The sequence below is a fragment of the Pteropus alecto genome, unplaced genomic scaffold (assembly GCF_000325575.1).
Source record: "Pteropus alecto unplaced genomic scaffold, ASM32557v1 scaffold76, whole genome shotgun sequence".
In the NCBI taxonomy this organism is placed as follows: domain Eukaryota; kingdom Metazoa; phylum Chordata; class Mammalia; order Chiroptera; family Pteropodidae; genus Pteropus; species Pteropus alecto.
Genome location: NW_006443138.1, coordinates 16,523,834 through 16,546,127, shown reverse-complemented (window position 1 = coordinate 16,546,127; position 22,294 = coordinate 16,523,834). Strand labels below are relative to the sequence as shown.

The window sequence follows — 22,294 nt, the reverse complement described above, 5'->3', positions numbered from 1 at the left end:
TATAGAGGATTTTATACTATCTTATTTAAAACCACAAAAACCATTACTGAAAGATAGATAAAAAAGAGGAAAAATATATAAAGTAAGTGATTTTGGAGATTTTGCTTTGATCCCCACATACCTTATCCTCCTCTCCTGTTCAGTTTTTCTCCTGTTTATAACTTAAAATTATGTATCTATTTATTTTTCTATTGCCTGATGAATTTCTTATTGGAATATAACCTTGATGAGGACAGGAGTTTTGTTTTGTTCAATCTTGTGTCCCTAGTACTTAGGATAATGACTAATAAGTGGCAAGTATCAAATAAATATTTCTTATATGAATGGAAAAAAAAATCCTTAGGAATAAACCAAACTAAAACTGGCAAGATTAACACAAATATCTGAAACAACAACCAAATAAATGCGGAGATAATTTATGTTACAGGGAGGAAAAGTTTTCATCTTAAAGGCATCATTTCTCTCCATAATGATCTATAAGTTCAATGCATGTCAATTAAAATCCTAACTGTTTTTTTTCCAATGGATCTTAACAATCTGATTCTAAAACCTATTGAACACATAAATCACCTAAAGCAGCTTTTACTTTGAATCTTCAGCAATGTTTATTATGATCCAAACATTATAAAGAAAATGAGATCATTTAAAAATCATTCCTTTTAAGCACGTCTTACAACTTTTCATATGAACTTGCATTATAAACTACTGGTAAGCCCGACAATGGATGTGCTGCGTTTAGCAAGCCCTTCCTGGCTAAATTCTCTTTTGTGAAACTCATTCATAACCCTAGCCTCTAAAAAAATTATATTTTTATGTCTTACAGTTGGTAGACCAATGAAGTAAAATTGTCACTCTTTAAATATAAATAAATAATTACCTAAAACTCATTTGAAAGAAAAAAATGCATGAGGCTAGTTAAGAAAATTTTGAAAAATAAGAATTTTGGGCTACCTGCTCTACCAGATTTCAAAGTTTCCAATAAACTATAGTAATTAAAACAGTATAGTATTATTATAGGAATCAACAGATTAAGAGAACAGGAGAGAACCCATAAATATGCTATGTGATACATGTGTCATATCATAAAAGTGTGGAAAAGCGTGGATTAATTAATACATAGCATTTAGAAAATTCTATAATTAGAGTCATTTCTCATATCATAAAGAAAAATAAATCCAGATAGATTATGAACTGGATAAAACAAAAACTATGAAAGTTAGAGGAGAAAATTATAAAATAAATGTTAATCAATATAGGAGAAGTTAAATAGAATATTTTAAAATAAGCTTAAGTGTATATGGTATTCAAAATATTACCTAAGGATAAAAAATTTATTAAAATTATATTGAACTGTCCAGATTTCTGAAGCATTTATACCTTACTGGTTTCTTGAATATATTACAACTAAAAGGATAATTAAACAACTACATAAAGTAGACCTATAATTTTCAGCATTAATAAATATAATAAACTTAAACACAATCAGAAGATAAATGACTATATAATTTAAAAGTAGATAAATTTGAAAAATTACTCTTCTCTTTAAAATTATTAGATATAGGTATGAAATTTTGGTAACTTAATAAATAAAATTTATGTGTAGCTATCAACAATGATTCGAGTTGTAAAGGAGGCAACAGAGAAAAATCCTAGAATTCAAAACATTTTAAAAAATCACAGCATGATCATACATTAATGTTAATTAATTAATTCCATAAATATGGATTGAGCTCCTTACTGGTCCTCGCCTGCCTTCACCAGAATGTACCTTTAATTTAATTAGCTGATTATATACATATTAGTACAATATAAATACATATATATATTTTGCTTCACAGAATATTCTAAAGGAGCATAGCTGTCAAGTCAATGGTAAAAGAATAATTTATTATTTTTCATTTGTTTCTCTCTAGACCATGCCAGGTATGGCCCTATCTACGACATCCTTTTTCTGCTTCTCATGTTCACTTCTAGTTCCATTATATAATTAATGTATTAGTATTTCACCCATCCTTTGGTAAAAAGTTCAGCTGGATGTGCAATCTCAAGGGAATATGTAAAGTATCTTATGTATAAAAAGGAAACTAAACACTCAGGTAAAAATGTATATGTCACTTTAATAGAGTCATGTGTACATTAAAACATTGTTTCTTAATATGATCAGTCTAGATACTACTGTCTTGGTATTTTTATGCATGGCTATAAGAATGGTAAAGTCAGGGTGCTACGAGAAAACACTATGTTGGTCTGACTAACACTGTGCCAGCAGCTCCCCAAAGGCACTTCTCACTCTGTGTGACAAGTTTCCTCTGCTTGCTCTTACAGACTCTTTATCATCTTTTATTAAGACTACCCTAGGACACACATGGAACATCTAAAATATTAAGTCAATGAAACAGTCTTTAATATTACGAATTATGTTATTTCCTATAAAAATTTTGTTCAGTGTGCCAGATTGATGATGAAAAAAAATTTAGACAACTTGCTTATAATTTATTTACCATGAGGGAAAAATATGAGAACATTATATTTATAGCAAAATATTTTTCAAGATCATTTGCTCCCAAGAATACAAATACAAATTTGTATATAAAACTAGAAGAATGTAAATTAGTTTTTTAAGCCTGTTTTCAAAAAATGGGCAAAGGACATGAAGAGACATTTCTCCAAAGAAGACATACAGATGGCCAACAGACATATAAAAAGATGCTCAAAATCACTAAGCACCAGGGAAATGTAAATAAATACCACAATGAGATACCTCACACCAGTCAATGGCTATTATCAAAAAGTCAACAAATAACATGTGTTACTGAGAATGTGGAGAAAAGGGAACCCATCTTGTACTGTTGGTGGGACTGCAAACTGGGGCAGCCGCTATAGAAAACAGAATGGAGATATCTCAAAAAACTAAAAATAGATCTACCACATAACCTGGCGATTGCAAATCTGGGTATTTACCCTAAAGAAAACTAAAATAATTCGAAAGGATTTATGCACCCCTATGTTCACTGCGGTATTATTCACAATAGCCAAGATATGGAAACAACCCTAGGTATCCATTGGTAGGTGAACGAATAAAGGAGATGTGGTACATATATACAATGGAATGTTCCTTAGCAATAAAAGAGAATGAAATCTTGCATTTGTGACAACATGGATGAACCTAGAGGGTATTATACTGAGTCTAATAAGTCAGACAGAGGAAAGCCAAACACTTATATGTGGAATCTAAACAAAAACAAAACAAAACAAAACAAATGAACAAACAAAACCAAACCAGACTTTCAGAAACAGCTATCAAACTGATGATTGCCAGAAGGGAGGGGTATAGGGGGATGGGTGAAAAAGGTAAAGGGGATTATAGTCAATAATATTTTGGTAAATTTGCAAGGTGACAGATGATTACTAGACTTAGTGTGGTTATCATATTGTAAGGTATATAAATGTCAAGTCACTATATTGTACACATGAAACTAATATAATATTGCATACCAACTAAGATTAAAATTAAAATAAATAAATTAATTTTTTTAAAAAGTCTGTTTTATATTAGTTTGATAGTCAATTTTCTGGTAAGAATTTCTATCAGCTTTGATCTTATATTACTTTATATTTGAAGCATAAACTATTTCTTTTTACTACTTCTTTTAAGTGACTATATTAATTTTCTATTTTAGATTTAATTACATTCTTGACTTCTTTTATTTACCATAAGCACAGGGAGAACTTTTTAAATCCTGAATAAATGCAATCTGCATGAGCTTCAAAAACCACTTTATATTAGTCATGAAAAATAATGAGCTGCAAATAAAAGAAATAAAGGAGAAAATGTATTAATACTTTATTTCTAACTACTTCTGGGCAGCAAGAAGATGCCCTCTGGTATAAGTCAATCAGTGCCAATACTCTAGAAGACACAACTGACTGAAGATCAAATACAGCTGTCTGTGTGAGGTAATTGAGCAAAGACTGCCAAGTACATTTAGAAATCTCCGTATTCTCATCCTATATTAATTGGCAAAAATTTTTCTGAGACATAAGCCCAATTGAACAGTGAGAAGTAACATGATAGTGTAACAAAAGCTTATAAACAGCTGAATCTACAAGGCTGACAGTAAAGTCTTCTTATCTGCTCGAAGATTACAGGACCAATACCTTGGTCAAGCTAAAATGAGCTCCTGATAGTTTCTGATTGAACTACCGAACAAACTAATAACTGTTAATATTGATAGTTAAGTAAATTAAAACTTAAATATGCATTTACTGTAAGTTATTATTTTACTTTTTAAAAACCAAACATATAAAACTTTAGGAAAAACAACATGGCCATTATTGCACTGGCAAAGATTTATAAGTATGATTTTCAAAAACTCCACATCATTCAAATGTAAAAACATCACAGGAAGGCAGAGTATTTGTTTATGCAAAGCCAATGTAATTAAGAAAAACAGATACTACTAACATGAAACCTAAATGTTGTGATAAATATAGGTGAGGTTAAGTTGAAATAAAAGGCAAGTTTCAAAAAGCTACATTTAAGTCACAGAATCATATTATGAGGCCTCATAATACTAGGTCTACCATAATAGATCTCCAAGATCATCTAACCTATTTCTTTTCACTAATTTATAGATAATCCACAAAGGCTAACTGATTTAACCAAGGCTACAGCACTGCAGAAAACAAGTAAAACTCTAGTCAGTCAAAGAATCTCATCTAAGTGGTATTCTTAGACTCCCTTGGGCATTTAGATATCACTATCTCTAGCTTCCAATGTAACATGCATAACTCTAATATAGTATCTATCACACTGTATTACAACTGTCTTTTGTTATGTGTCTTCCCATGTGTTGTAAATTTCTTTAAATCGTTTTATCTAGAAATCCCTGGTATCTAGCAAAATGGGCAGTTGGGGTAGGGGTGGGGAGGACACAGTTTCTTGGGTGTCTCCCAAATTTCAGCACCGTGTATGTTAAATAAATGTTTGTTTCTCAATGCCCAACATTGTTACTAAATCAGCTTTTATGTTCTCACAATTTCAGAGTCTTCATTTTAATTTCAGGTTGATTTTAAATTTGTAGGAGCTGCTAAAAAGTTTCCAGGCCCCAATATCCAAATTCTGGATCAAAAATGAACGATTTATAGAAAGGCTAAAAGAAAATTCATTGAAAACAATTAACTTCAAATATAATCAATCATTTATAATTCAAAGTTTTTTCTTCAAAGAATTATTTGAGATATAAATACTTATAATTTGTTAATTTTATTTTATGCTAAAATTCTTGAAAAAATTCAAATAATGAATAGGTAGGCATCATGATATATAAATGAAATAAAATATTTCCTTTTCCAGTCTAAAGATTATGAATCTGAAAAATCCCTGTGATGTTCAGTTGAGAAATTAAAGCTCTTATGGGCAAAACTGGATGACCAAAAAGGAAACAAACTTAAGGAGACATATTCTTTTATATTTGTCAAAATAAAGCAACTTATTCTTTCAACAAATATATAGTCAGCATCTGCTACATACCAGACAGTGTTTGGGACACTTAATAGATAAGGTAATGTACAACTTAAATGAGCATATTCACTTACTTACAACAAATATAAACTTACTTTAAACTGTGGGTTACAGCCAGGGGTGTGATGAAACTGGCTTGTATTGGCTCCAGATAAGGCTGACTGTGTCATGTCTTCCCAGTTCAGCATTCAGTGACATCAGGTTGGTAGCTTGAAATTGGCCACACTGGGTGTATTTACACCATGGAAATCAGGAAATGCTAATTTTAGGGATTTTATTCAGGGACAGAGCCAACCATTAAATATTTACAATTGCACCACTGACTACAACTCATTAATGGGTCATGAAATCAACTCAGTGAATTGTGACCAATATTTTGATAGAAATTTAATAGAAAGAAATAGAAAAATATCAGCAAGCACTGTATATTGTAAGAAAGAGCCAGTACCTTTCCAAGAAGAAATATTAACCAGAGGAAAAAAAGAGTAAGTACTTTTGTGTACAATTTCAGTTCTAGTTTTATTTATTTATCTATACAATACGAGACAGTGATATAAATATATATTTCTTAACGTGGATCTGAGTAAAAAAAAAACATGAAGCCACTACTATAATGAAGAGAACAAACATAATTTTCTTTCATAAACATGTCTTACAACCTTTGTGGTCATTATATGCTTTGTGGTTAAAGATTACATGCTTAGAAGAGAAATAAAAACTTCATAATTGATAGGTGAATATTTGGAAACTTTTGTTTCTTCTTAAGTAATACTGAAGAGAGGAATTATAACTCAAAATCACAAAAGAATCTGAGTTTGTGTAGATTTAAAATTAAATAAGACCTGTGTCTCATGAATTGTGTGCTTTCATCATTTTGCTCCAGTGAGTGGTCTATGGAATGTAAACTTTCTCTAACCTTCTGTTTCTTATCTTTGCTAAGAAAGACAAAGCCAGCTCAATACTTTGCGAATTCCCAAACTACTTATGTCAACATAATTATTTCTTCTCAAGATGTCTCAACAAATACTTTTGTTTCTTCTTAGTTTTAACCAGTGCTGAATCAGTTTTGTTCTTACTTTACAATTTTACTGTGTTATTCCTTTATTGAGCACTTGCTATATATCACATATTATGGTGAATACTGGCATTCAGAGAAACATTTTAAAGATAAGCTTTTTGTCTTAAAGTTCCTCAGAGTCTACTATGCAGGATAAATACTAAACTAGCCATGATCAAATAATGTGGTGGTGCCAAAGCAAGAGAATATCCAAAGAAATCACTGCCCTTCTCCTTTTTGATAGCATTCTCGTGCTACTCCCAAAATCAGGACATAAAAGAGAAGAAACAGAAAAAAGGAGGAATAAAGGAGGAGGAGGGGCAGGTGAGAAGAAAAAGAATGTTTTACAGATGCTGTTAGTAAGCTATTCAACAGCCATTCTTAATGCCTGTCTACTTGCCTGCCTCGCCACAAAGGCTGAAAAGTCAAATATTCACTTTCCCAGACTACTCTGCATCTAGAAGGTACATCATGAATCATGTCTAGACAATTAGACATGAAGCAATTCTGCTAAGAAAGTCCTGGACAGATTCTTCTTTTCTCTCCTTGTCAAAAGAAGATACCAGTTGAGGAGGAACTCTCTAACTCATGCCCACTTCTCAGGAAGATACAATGCTTACAACTGTAGTAGTCACCTGGCAGCCCTGAGAGGGAAGTCTAGATGTAAACCCAGTGCGTCGATGTCACCAAGTCAGTGAACCAACCCTAACACTGCTACCTCTTGACCTTTGGTTATGTGAGGAAATTAATGGCTTTATCACTTATGCCACTGTTAGATGAACTTGTTTTTATTGATAGCCAAAATTATTTAAAACTCAGGTTCGGGTTTAGATTCCAGGTATGGTTAACTACTATTTTCTTTCACTTCAAGATATGGCTCTTCAGAAGTTATATGCCTCCTACACTACAGGCAGAATTTATTCTGAAACTTTCTCTATCTCTTCGCTCGAGGCCCATGTAACCCACACAAATAGAAAATGAACAGAAAAAAAAAAAGGAGTTTATCTTCTATGGTACAGGTTGTAAAAGCAAAAATGGAGACAGTGAAGCAGGATATAGCTATTAAAATCACTCTAGTTTAATAAAATCTTAATCCTAGTAAACAAGAGCTGACATCTACATAAAGACAGTTTATAGAATGTGAGAGATGCCATGTTTATCTTGAGTACCTATATTTATTGACCTTTAACATGAAATTAAGGATAGTGATGCTCCTAAAGACAAAAAATGAGTGAGTACTTCCATATGCACTGAGACACTCAGAGACACCTCACCCTTACCATATTCCAGAGAAGGAAAATAACACTCGGTCACTTTATTTGACCATGAACAAGTCATACAGGGTACAAAACTGAAGAGAAGGAAGTAGAGATTAGGAAACTGTCTTAACCCAATGTTAGTGCAGATCGATTTACCAATTCCAAAACCATTTCAGTCTCTGCCAAAGCCAATGTTCCTACCCAGTTCTGAAACTCAAACTAACCAAGGTTTTTTTAAGGAGTACTATTCTTTAAAATGGGTGAGGACTAGAGTTAAGTCTTCAGTTCCCTGCTTGGCCTCTATTCTTTATTTAGGAAAAACCAGCATTTGTGTATTCCCTGAGGTATAGCTTCCCCTACTTACCCTACTGATTTCACACAGAGTTTGCCTATGCTTTTGTTTTAGGTTCTGGCTTATATTCCAGTCCTCTGTTAAGGCTGGAACCCATTCCAGAATGCTAACACATTGGGCTGTAGCACTGATATTTTAATATTTAACAAAATCTTTTTTTTAAGATTAGATTTACTGGGGTGACACTGCTTAATAAAATTACATAGGTTTCAAGTGTACCATGTTATAAAACATCATCTGTATATTGCATTGTGTGCTCACCACCTGAAGTCAAATCTCCTTCCGTCGCCATGTATTTGACCCCGTTAACCTTTATCCATCTCCCTCTCTCCCCGTTTTCTCTCTGATAGCCACCATACTGTTGTCCGTGTCTACGAGTTTTTCCATAGGATGCTAAATCCTAACCCTCTATCCCAGTTTCTGACTGATGTTTAAGAGTGTGACTCTAGAGCCAGACTGGGAAAAAATACTAACTCCTTCACTTATTAACTGTGATCTTATGTAGGTTACTTAATCTCTCTGCGATTCAGTTCTCTTATCTGAGAATGGACATGATAATAATAGTACTACTTCATAGTTGTGAGGAATATAAGAGTTAATAAAAGTAAAATATTTAGAATAGTATTTCGCTCATAGTAAATGCTCATTAAAAAATTAGTATTTAGTAACTGACCTGGGTAGTTTTGCACCTGATTAGAAACTCTTTCTGCATGTGCTCAAATTTTCCAATAATAGATGCCAACTCATGTCTGACTGGAGTTTTCCTTTTGAATACCAATGTAAGCAGCTGGCTACCTTCTTTGGAGTGAATACTTCTGTTGGATTAGTTCCCCTAGCTTTGATCCCATGGTTCCTGGTGTATTTTCCTTTTCCCATTGTTCCACTGTTAAGGTCCCAGTGAATCTCATGGTTGAGAATCTTGAGAAGTTGTCCTGACAACTTGTTTTTTGGTCATGTTATTGTTCTGCTCATATTTCTCATTTCTGTGGACTTTTCATATGAGGCCTTTTTGGACTGACTCCCTTCTTTTCCTCCTTATATTGCTTTCTTTACTTAATATGAATCAGTTATCACCTAACTAGACTATTCATCCATTTTCAATGAGTGACCTGCCACTCCTTAACTAAACTCATCTTGTTCCTTATACTTGGAATGCTCCTTTCCACATTTTTGCCTATCTAAATCCTATCCTACAAAGCTCAATTTGAAAGTTACTACATTCATAAAACTTTTCTTGATCTCTTAACAGGAAGTAACCTTTATCTTCTAGCTTGAATGGCTCTTTTAACACTTACCCTGTTCTCTTTCGTCCTTATCTCTAAGAGATCACTTATAAATCATATATGTTCATATGTAACTTATAAATCATATATATTGTTATTGTTTGTTGTTGTTATTGTTGTCGGCTGTTGTAGAATTATAGTCTCAAGGTAAAAGTTTTACACAAAGGAGAACATTCAGAACAAGGCCTTGGATTCACCTGTACTAGATAGGAAATCACAAAGAATCTCAGAACACAGGTCCACAAATTAGACAGAAGTCTATTTCTCTCTTGTCCAAAAGAAGGCAGGCAATACAGTGTGTTATCCAGACCCTGTGGCTGCTCTGCCAACCTTAAGAGTTGTCTCATTAACTTTCGTATCGAGGTTATTGCTATTCCTCAGCCAGAAGGAAAGGTGAAAAAAATTTGGGACAAGCAGCTTCCTTTTAAGTAAGTTGCATACATTATTTTGAATAGGTATTCTAACTGTGTGGCTAAGTGGTGTTTGCGCTACTAAAACTAAGAAAGATTTTATTATTATAAGGAAGAAGAGGACAATGGATACGATTACATTCTGTTACATATACATGCTGTTGTTACATTCCTCACTCTCCTCCTTCCAGTACCTTATTCATGCATTAATATCACACACACACACACACACAGTGGCAGAAAATGCTAATTGCCTACCAATATTCAGTTTCTCCTTCTTTGTCACTCACAGAATCTTGATTTCATTTGGAGATGCAATGTGTTCTTTAAAGCATACTGTCTCAGATGGGAGAAGCTCTTCCATCTTCATATTTCTTTCCATTTGGACTGTAATGGCTGGAGCAGTAGCAGCTATTATGTAATCATAAGTGAAAGGCCAAAAAAACTGCAGAGACCTTGGCTCTCACACCCTTGAACCATATGAACCAATGTCAGCTACTACCTTCTAGATTTTCTGGAAAATAAGAGAAAATAAATCCTATGTGATTATGCTACAACAGTTCCATTTCCATGTCCGCATTTATAAAACTTTCCCAAAATATGAGTGCTCATACATAAGCAATCTAAAAATATTCAACATGCTCAAAACTTTGCCCTAAAACTTGGTCTTTCCATAATGTTTCCTATCATGTAAGTTGTACTACCACCTACCCAGTGGCTCAAAACAGAAAACTTATAATAATCCTTGACAATTCCTTCCCCTTTATTTCCCAGTCTTCTAAACGATCATAAATGTTTTTTAAATTCTTTTAGTTTACTCTATTTCTACTACCTCACCTTTGTGGTCTCAACTTATGAGAATATGTTCTATGAGACACCCTCTGTATGTACCTAAGTATAGGTTTTATCATTTGTACCCTACCCCTTGTAGGCCTATGAAAACAAAGTTCAAGTTTGCCATAAATACCCTTGGTAGCTTCACTATTCCATCATCTTTGCGGGCTCCTGCATTCTCCTCCATATTATCCTGATAAATATTATGTGTCTTTCAGTATTTCAATGATTTTAAGAAAGAAAATTTAACTGTATCTAGTATTTTTAGTTGAATGGGGGAGAGCAAGTAAGATATCTAGCCAGACCTTTCATTTTTCTCCCTTTAGTTTTGAGCTTATATTTAGTAGATTTTAATTGGTAGAAATTCCAAGGGCCTGAATTTGAGCATATTCCCCAACAAGGATTTGAATTTGCTTCTTCATGGAGTTGAGTGAAGACTGCTTTGTCTCATTCAAGGTCATGACTTAGTATAAACTTTACAGGTTCAGCTCTTGCCACCATGCAGGAGGCCCAATATTAGTCTCTAGATTCTAGTGTGACAATCATTTGCCTCAGTATGCTGTCTACTACCTAATGGCTCAAAGTTCCCTGCTCTGTTTTCAACTCTTCTGTCTTCCCCTTCTCTCCTTTTAACTTTTTGGTTTTGATTTTTCTTGATCCACAGAGAATTCCCTTATTTTTTTGTGGACTCAGCAATGCTTAAAAAAATATATGTTCTAATTTAGCCAGGATTTGGCTGAACTGTAGTAGGAGAGTTTCTCAGAAATATCACACCTCCCACAGTGCTGGAAATGAAGTCAAATACATGCTGTTTTGAAAAGAAATCATGCCTTATTCCTCCATATCCTCCAAACTCCCAGAATTAAAATCTCATAGCAGACAAAAAGATTTGCTTAATAAAGTACATATTATATGACATAGAAAATACTGTCAAGTCTTTTTTGAAAACATAGCAATTGTATTCATTATTGCAATGATGGGATTAATATACTCCTATTAACTTGACTAAGAAATTAGTGATACCTTTCTGTATGATACAATATCTAATTTAATGATATTAACTGGCCAATATTATCTTAGGAGCTTTTAATGCCATATACTAGATATCTGGAAGATCTCAAAAGCTTATTTTTAAAAACAAGAGAAGCTTATTTTTAAAAAGTGTGTTACTTTTTCAAATAATGTGCTCAACATATTTTTCTTCAATCTCCAGATACCTTTCCAGGTGAAGTGCCTCTAAATTTAAAGCAATGACATCAATTGTTAATCCTTGAAGGCAGTGAAGATGACTATATAAGTATCTAGCATTCTCACTTAAAATTCTCACTGGTGACATAAATTGAGATACAATCTATAGTAGATATCATATGGCCTTGACAAATTTGTTTGATACATAAATGGCAAGACCAGATTGAAAGATGCCACTACGATGATCTGCAGTCCTTCCCTGGCTAAAAAAGGACAAAAGTAAATGGAAGGATCAATGGGAGAATCACCTTAATGTCCTGTAACATATCAAAGCTGGGGATAAACATAAAGGTAGGCTAAATGATTTCAAGAGTTACACTGTTCATATTGACTCTGAAGATCTTTCAGTACTTGGAGGGCACTAATAATATGAAAAGACTTCCTGGCATTGGTCTAGGAATAGGTAAGACCAAGCACAAATCTATGCCCCTTAATAGGGGGTATCTATTAAAGCCAGGGAAGAAGCTCTATGAAATCACCTCATGTGACTCGCTAGGAATAGGTAAGACCAAGCACAAATCTATGCCCCTTAATAGGGGGTATCTATTAAGGCCAGGGAAGAAGCTCTATGAAATCACCTCATGTGACTCACTAGAGTCTTAGCTCTTCCTCTCCTCCACCTACATTCCTAAGCCTCTGAAATGATCCGGTAAATTTACAGGAAAAGTAAAATTACCTTTCATCCCTCAGACTGGGCCTGCAGGACTCAGAGTACTAACACCAATTTCTGACGGAATACACAAGGCAGATATAGATACCTCTATTAGGCTGAATAAACACATACAGATGACCAAGTCTAGAGGCAGAAAAAGTGATGTTCCTGTCTTCTGTTCAGTTTTAAGAACAGAACAAAACAAAATAAAAATTCTAAGAAACCCCCCAGGAGATATGCTCTTCATGCCTCATTGTTAAGAACTGTATCTCATATCTATTATTAAATAAATGGAATTACCACAACTAATTTAGATTGAAATTCACCTCTGAGGCCACAGAAGGGCTCAACCTACCCAATAACTGATGTCTGAACAAAATCACAGTTCAGTTAGTAAGAAAGAAGAGATGTATAGATCCGGATAGATAACCAGGAGTGTTTCCTACAGCATGTTTGTACTTTTATGGGAAAAAACAACCAAAAGATGTTTTCTCTCCAACTTCTAGGAGAAGAAATAATATAAGTATTGAAAATTAATTATGATGATAATAATCAATGTTAAGACAAAACACTGAAACAAGTCAAACTTGGGAAAATATATATATATTCTGTAAAGCACTACAATAAAACTGTCTCTGGTATTTCTTGTTCTCCTAGGAACTACTGGCTCATAATGTATAAATATTTAAAAGTAGTTTTTAAAGCATATGGTATAACTTTGGAATTCAGAATGGCTCAGAGAAGTTTGAGGTACTTTTGAAAACTGACATTCATGGCAGACCACCTCTATGGTCTACTACAGTGTGGGTAAACATATTCATGTAAAACACATATTGCTTGCATAGTACATATCATCACAAAAAGTTGCAGTGTATATACCAGACTTTTCTAGTATACTATGTTGGACTATTAATAACTCAAATTTACATCCCAAAGGGCCACACTGCCCCCATTCAAACTCAAAAACAGCTGTGTAAACAAAGCGAGGGTGAGGGGCAGGTGTGTAAGATGTGAAGGGAGAGACACATGACACACTTGACCATTCAGAGATATAACTCCTTGGAACCTAGTGCTAGATATATGACAGGAAATATGCTAACCTTGTGCATGCAAACCTCTGGTCCTGTAAGTTCATTAAATATAATGATCAAATTGTACAGTGGTCGATTTCTATTTTAGTAAGGAATACTAAGATTACACTCTCTACGATGTATATACAAAATAAGACTACATCCATGTTCCATCTATCCAAACAGTCACTACTAAATAGTTCAGAACAAACTCTGCCACACACACATACACACACCTGCTCATCAATAAAGTTAAGCTACCAAAATTCTGGCAGTACTCATAATAATGACCTTGGACATTCCTTGCTTGTTCAAGATTTCCCCCCTTGATTTTATTTCTACAAATCATCTTCTAGAATTCTGTATGTCTTCTTATGGAACCTTAATAAATACTTTGTTTTCAACCATACTGTTCATCAGAATTACCTATAGAGCTTAAAAATACTCATATTCAAGTCTCATTCCTAGAGATTATAATTTAGAAGGTAGGAAGCATGTCCTACGTACTAAAAGTGTCATGGGCAACCAGAGTTTATAAAAATTGTAGAAGATGGTTCCTATCTTTGTTCTCTTGCTATCGTCATGATAAGGCAAGAAAATGGAGATAGGAGTGTGGCAAACTGAGGTTGCTTTTGTTATTCTTATGGCTTATTTTTCTACATTTTTCTATCTTTTGGCTTTCCAACTTTTTTTGACTTCCAAAACACTGAAGGTATTCATGTTGTGTATTTCATCATATCACTCAGTTCTGTTTCTTCTTGCTTATTCTTTGCTTTCCTGACAACCAAAACTCCCAACTCTGTTCATTTCAGGTATGTATGAAGAAAGTAAGTAACACTAAGATATTATAAACTTTTGACACTTAAGTCTAGTATTGTTTCTTGATAATCTAAATGATTCTCATTGGTTAAGATATTTTTGACAAGAAGGCCTTTCCATGAAATGACTGCCTATAAGAAGGGAAAATGAGAGTTTGTAGTGGCCAGTCACTGTTGTAACGAACTTTTCCAACACTTTTCTTATCTAAATCCTGGGGCCAAAAATGTCCTAACAACTCAGTGAAAAACAGTAACTTCCACTTTAGAGAAGAGAGGGTGAAACTGCCTTTATCCAGGCAGGATCCAATATTAATACTTGAGCATCTGTTAACTTGAGAGGCATCCATTTCCAGGGTATGAAAATCTGGAGTTATTTTGTTCAACTATTTTTTCCAGAAGACTCAAAGAGAAACAGTGACTATGGGAGACAAAGAGAAGGAAACTTGATTTTGAATACTTATCACCCCATGCCTTTTATTTTGTCTGCAATATTCTTTCTACTTCTACTGATCTTTTAAGACACAGTATAATGGGTATGTATGTGTATACACAAGAAACCAAAAATATGGGTCTAGGAACTTACTTTTTAATTTCATTTGAAAAATCTGTCCATATTATTTGAATTTTCTGTTCTAAATTTTTTTACAAAAATAAAATATTAAGTTACTAACAGGGATTATCTGGTTTCTGGGATTAAGGGCTATTTTTACATCTCTGGATGGTGACAATGAGATATCATACATTTTTATATCACCCTGCTTAGCACAGTATGTGACATAACTGGCATTCAATACATGTTTGTTGAAGTGAACTAAACTCTACTTTTCATCAATTTGAGTTTCTTCTTTCTCAAGGTACTGACTTTTTATAAGCTCTTCCATCTCCCTTTATTAGATAAAATGCCAAGTACAGTGCCTTGAAAATAGCAGTTGGAAAATAAATGTTAGTTCAATTCAATCATATTATCTTCTACCAGTATGAAATGCAGCTGCCAATGAAACAACAGTTTTATATATATGTATATTATGTATATGTGTGTTGTGTTTATATATATATATATATATGTATATATATATATATGTATAGTGTATATATATATACACACACAAAATTCAAAATATGTATATAGGTAGGTGTATATATATATTTTTCATATATATGAAAAATATTCCTAGTCTAGTCAAAAGAGAGGACCCCATCTATCTGCGGTGGGAAGTATCAGAATTAGGTCTGAGATCTGATGATACAGAGCAGTGGCTGCAAGGGGCCAGCAAGACCAGGGATGGGAATCTTAAGAAGGTACTGCCTAAAAAGGAAAGGAAAGTCTTTTGGAATAGGAGGCATCGTTGGGAGTATGACGACATAGTGAAAGAAGGAAGCAGGCAGCTGAAATTAAAGATCTTACACTGTCATACAGTATCTCTGAATTGAAATACGCATCAAGAATCTAAACCTACCCCCAATGGAGTCAATTATTAAAGAAACTCCATTTCATTGTGCCTGCAGAACAGGAAGCTCCTGAACTAAGAACCAAACCTCTCCTACATATAATCTTATGCTATTGTTGGTCTAGGAAAACTCTACACACATAATATTTTAAAAGCTGCAAAACTGTGATTGCACTAAGGGTTTTGTTTTTATTTTCTTGTCATTTATTTTAGAAAAGATGCACAAGAAGATTATAATATAATGTAAATATTGGGGTATATAATTTAGTTTAAATATTTTTTCTATTTTTAGATTCACTATTTCTCCCAAATTTTTATCGTAAAAATTTTTGTGCTCAGAGAAAAATTGGAAATAATGGCAAAAAACCCCTATATTCTTCATGTAAATTAAACTATCGTTAACTTTTTGCCAATTTGCTTTCTTTCTCTCACTCTATAATCGCTATATATTCACAGTTTTACTTATGTGCACCTTTCCTAAAAGATACCTTTAGGAAAAAAGATGCTGACATAAAATAAATCAAATCCAATTAAATCTTTTTCATAAAACTTTTACCAGTTCTAAGGATGACATCTGTTTTGCCCAGTCAAATTTAAGCAGAATTACACAATTGTGATTTTAATTTTAATTTGATTATTAAAAAATAATCAAAATTTCAAAATTTCATAGATTAAAAAACTAAGAAAAAGAATATCATCCATATACACACAACATCTTGACCTCAAAATTCTTAACAAGGGATATTGAATGTTGATAAAGACTTTATTAAACTAACAGAAAAGAGAACTGCTGATATTAATAGACTAAATAACCACCAAATCTGAGCCAGTGGTTTTTGAAATCATATATTATGGAGTGCTATAACATATAAAATTGATCAGAGGAATTCCAGGAGCTGCTCTAGGTGAAGAGTTGTGGGGCGCTTCAAGTCCTGTCAACGTACCTTGTACTTTGCTTCTCAGGCACCTTCTCAGTCTAGGGAGTACAGTATGAATATCATTATTTTTATGCAACTGCACAGTTTTTCAGCTTTTAAAAATCATAGTATGTTGACTCTTCAAAATACAATACGGAACTTTTTTTTGAGAAATATCAATATTCCTTACAAAATGGAGGCTTTGAAATAAAAGCAAACCTTGGAACTCTATATTCATGACAAAATAACTTAGCTTTACTATGTTACTAAATGTATACCTCAAAGGTATTTTTAAACAGAACTTCTCTAAAACATATGCCACATAAAATTTTCAAATATTTGCAGTTTTCAGTATTCATTAAGGCCATTTATGACCAAGGAAAGTATAACAAAATACATAAGGTGACAGTACATCAAATTTCATTTGCTATAACATTAAAATTACAAGAATATCAAATACTTCAGATATTAATTCAAAATGACAATAATGTGAACAAAAAGAGAGAAGCCATTATGCCGAAATAAATAAAATTATGAGATATAGAGAAGTTCGTACCTTGATGCGGCTTTTCAAACTCTTCAGATAAGAGGTGGTAGCAACAACCTACACTGCAAACTCCCTTGATTTCAGACTTGGAAGTAAATATTCGCAGAGTATTTGAAGCAAGATCACCGCAAGTATGTAGACCTACCATCAAACAATCCTTTAAAAATGAGAAAAATAAATTTTGGCAATTAAAAGGAGGTCTAAAAAGAAATTTCAGGTGACGATTTTAAATGTTCATTAAGATATGTGGAGCTTTTAAAAATGATCACGTTCCCAAGAAAGTACTATATTTTTTTATTTTCATGACAAGTAATTATTTTCTTCATAGGCAAAATGACTGTGATCATTTGTCACAACTGACATTCTTTTGAGTTTACTGTCTACCTTTTTTAGTTACTTATCCATTAGAATTTTCTCTCTTCTCTTTCACCACTAATATTTACTTAACTACTAGCCAAAGTAAAGGTTAGACCAATCAAATGAAGCATGCATTACTAAGACAAACTTGTGATTTGAGACACATTTATAACTTACTAGTCATTTCTTTTTATTCACTTCTTTACAGATTGCCAATCAAAACTTACAAAACACCGTCATATAAAACAAATACATGGTGCTAAGTTAACATTTCTACTCCAACACCAAAAAAAGTGTATTTAGTTCATTCACTGTATCAAATATTGCAATATAAATTCAATATAAAATTTTTTGTTCTAAATTTTAAAACAAATTAAAAAAGAAAACAAAAAACCTCCTATGAAATGTTTCTTCTAGTTCCCAAAGCCTGAATAAATGTACACACATATAGAATGAGTACAGCTGCATATAGTCACGGAGTCTTGATCAGTATACCAAGTTTGTTCTAACTCTTCAGTGCATTAATTTCCTCATCTGTAAAATGAGGATAATAATAGTACCTCACCTCAGTAAGTTATTGAAAGACTTAAAGAAGTCAATACTGCTAAATGATAATATAATCTCTGGCACACATAAAATTCAGTAAAACTTTTCTATTCTTATCATTATTATCATCACGTTATTATAAATACAAAATAGCAGTTTTAAGTTGTGAATCAAGCATGTTTTTATAACTATCATCAGAAAAAATACAATTGTTGTATTTCATTTATTTTACTAAGAAATGTTATTTTAGTCCATATCATCTAGACAAAAAGCAGAGCTGAAGTCTAACCTTTCCAAAGAAAAAACTGTACTTGTAAGTAGCTTTGACCTGATAGAACATTCATTTGCTTCAACCATCATTCTCTGCAAAGTGAGTTTTAGAGTGTTGTGCAACTATTTTGCTTGTCTTAATAATTAGATAGTTTAGGTACGTTTTATTTAGATGTTATATGTTATAAATAAAAAGGAATTTAGAGAGGAAGGGTTTATTTCTAATTAAGGGTAAAACAAAAGAGTTATAAATCTCTCTTTAAGCTTAGCTTAGCTCTCTCTGAAGATAATACAAAAATATTTAATCTTATTCTTTGCTGTATTCATCATACAAGATTAGTTAATATTAGCAGACTGCAGATAAAAATATGTAATCAATGTATTATCCCAATAGTAACATATTTAAGTATTGTGTGTATGTGTGTTGTGGGGTGGGGAGGGGATGGGAGATATTAGTTAATTCTGGTTATTAAATTGTTAATTCACTACAGAACCCAAGGAACATTCTTCTAGTATATTCTATATTAGACAGATTCATCTGAGTTTGCATATACTTTTGAACATATTCTTTCAACAAGATTTTGAAAAACATAAATATATGATAATAAGCATTAAAAATTTATAGTTTTTGAAGTTAGGTTAAAGTAATTGGGGTTGTTTAATCTTAACAAAAAGTTAAAGTATAACCTAATTAGTGATTTCATATGGAGGAAAAACAATTTATGAGGATTAACCAGTTTTCCTTAACCCGTGATATCCAAAATATCTAGGGAAAAAAAATTCCTCAATTATAAAATGACAAGATGACAAAACAGTGGTCAGTGATAACACAAGAATTTAAATTTATAAAAAAACCTCTGGTATCTTTTATTTCTTTAGGGAAGAATTTCTGAAAAATTTAACAACTTCAAAGGCTACCTTTTTAAGACAATAAGTTAGGCCAAATGGTTTCTAGAAGCTCCTCTACAATATTGTTTTAACCTACAATGTTGCCTTTAAGATATATTGTCGTTCAGTTACATAATTTGACATGCCTGTAGCTTAGTAGAAAAAGTTAAATTCTTCAAGAATACTCAGAAGCTACTCTTGCTTGAAAAAATTGCACGTTTGGTTACCAAGGATAACATTAAATATAATATTGCTCTACGTACTTCTTTACTTCAAATGTAAATTAAAATGTAAGAGTTTTCTTGGATTGGAATTTTAATAAATCCTAAATTGCATCATGAGAAGTTTGCTTACTAGCTTTTGTGCTAGTACCTGTTTGATTTAGGAAGGTTGAAATGAGTAGAGGGCAAACTGTAATTTTCAGATTTTGTACTCTTGTCAGATTTTGATAACTGTGAGAATCATGAAAGCCAGCATAATATTAAATTTTCTTGGTCTTTTAAATTAATGTAATCAAAGATATATGGATTAAGTAAACTACTATTAAAATGTAATTCTATGCCTTAGAGCATTTTTATAAACCAAATTAAAGGATTCAAAAGTGAAATCACCTCCAGATCTTTAATAATATCATGTAGTTCTGAATCAGCAGTGATAAAAGATGTTAAAGGTGAATATATATTTGATTCACTTGACGTTGATGTAGTTTTTCTTCTCTCTTTATTTGCTTCAGATATTTTTCTCTTCGGTATTTGGGAAGAAGTAGATTCTATGGCATCAATAGGCAAAAGGTCTATAAGAGAAAAGGCATTTTCGAAACACAAATTTTCTTCTTGATGTGAACAGACATGTAGGTTTTCCATTTGTTTTCTGATATTGGAAATTACAGAGCCTGAAAAATCTGGCAAAAAATCTGACGTAGACATCATTTCTTGATTTGTAGGACTGTTGTTACATATTCTTTCAGTATCTCCTTTATATTTAATTTCATCTTGTGTTTTCTTTTCTTTTGTCATTTTTAATGCCAGTCCACTGACATCTAATTTTGACTGAGTATGATAAACTTTCCAATGTTTCTTCAATTTCCTGTTTCTCTCCTGAGCTCCATGAGTATTGGTATTTGAAGAATCGATTCCATAAACTTTTAATTCATACTTCAAGGACAAAAAGGAACTAAGGTAGCCTTTTCCAGAACCTAGATCAATTACCTAAAGTAAGAAAAACAGAATGAAGTAAAGGATTTTAGTTAGATGGTAATAAAAAGAATTCTTGATATTTTTTTTAAAAAGCAAGTAAACAAATGGTTGTATAATTTATACAACCTATTAATTTTTATTTTAATTTTTGATTTCTTTTAAAAAGCAACCACTTTCATCATTTTTATTCAACATTTTAAAAGAGGTTCTCAATAGTGGAATAAGTCTACAAAAAGATGTGAAAGACATAAATATTGGAAATAAAACTGCTTCCTCATAAATGACATGACTGTGTCTGCAGAAAATCCAAAAGAATATACAAGAAAAGCTAATAGAACTAGTAAGTGAATTTAGCAATGTGTTAAGATATACGGTTATTTAAAATTCATAATGAACCATCAGAACACATACAATAATAGAGTAGCAAAGAACAATTAGAAAATAAAATTTAAAACCAAGTGAGTTAAAATAGCATAAGAATAGAATATCTAGGAATAAATGTAACAAAGGTTGCTATTTAAAATATATAGTTAAAAAGGCAAGTACTATATTTGTAAATCATTTCTCTGACAAATGGTTTGTATCCAGAATATATAAAGAACTGTTACAACTCAATAATAAGACAAGCAATTAATTAAAAAGTAGGCAAGAGATTTGAAGACAAACTTTACAAATAAGATACAAGTGGCCAATGAGAAAAGATTCCCAATATCATTGGTCATCAGGGAAATGTAAACTAAAATCATAATGATATACACACAAAAGTAAAACAGTACAGACACTCTGGAACACACTGGCAATTTACCATAAAGTTAAAACATACACTTATTATATAACCTACAAATCCCACTTCAGGCTATTTATCGAAGAGAAATGAAAACATGTCCACATGAAGTCTTGTATGTGAGTATTCATAGCAGCCAATAACAACTAAAATGTCCATCAACTGGTAAGTGAAAAAAACAAATTGTGGTATAACCATACTATGGCATACTACCCATCAAGAAAGAGAAAGAGTAAATACGACAACCTTGATGATTCGCAGAAGCTATGTGCTAAAGGAAAGAAGACAACCAAAAAAGTCTATATACTATTTGATTCTATTTTTATGATGTTCTAGAATAGTTAAAACTATAAGCAAACCAGTTCCCTTAGAATGGAGGAAAAACTATCTTGCAAATTGCATGAGGAAACTTTTTATGGTGACAGAAATATTTTTTTATTACGATGGTGGTTACACATATGCATACAATTACCAAATTAATCAAACAGTACACTTAGAATTGCTGAATGTGTAAATTATACTTTAATAAAACTAAAAATGATAAGAGAAAATTACCAAGATTATTACTGTATTGCCATGTCTTTTTGTAAGAAATAGACAATTATAAAAATATTTCATGAGAAATTATTACCTAATCTTATTATATCTATCTTTAATTCCTAAAATCATTTAAACCCTGAAATAAGTATGAATCGTTTAAGGAAACATTCTAATATTTGAAGTAATGCATATCATTAATTAAATCCTCAAAAATTTCAGGGTCTTATAATTTGAGTAGTTCATAAGTAAGACTCTAATAAATAACATCCCCTAAATAAGTAATTAGCTTGTAAA

At 32.3% G+C, this 22,294-nt stretch overlaps 1 protein-coding gene across 2 annotated transcripts in view; it reads right to left on the bottom strand.

The window, feature by feature from the left end:
* Nucleotides 1-22,294, bottom strand: part of METTL25 (methyltransferase like 25) — a 93,030-nt gene that overhangs the window by 47,367 nt on the left and 23,369 nt on the right. For both annotated transcript variants that reach the window (XM_006923800.3, XM_015598552.2), the window contains exons 4-5: nucleotides 20,092-20,688; nucleotides 17,429-17,576 (exon numbers count right to left, since the gene is read on the bottom strand). In XM_006923800.3, the coding sequence (XP_006923862.2) occupies nucleotides 17,429-17,576; nucleotides 20,092-20,688 (745 nt within the window). The remainder of the gene's footprint in view (nucleotides 1-17,428; nucleotides 17,577-20,091; nucleotides 20,689-22,294) is intronic.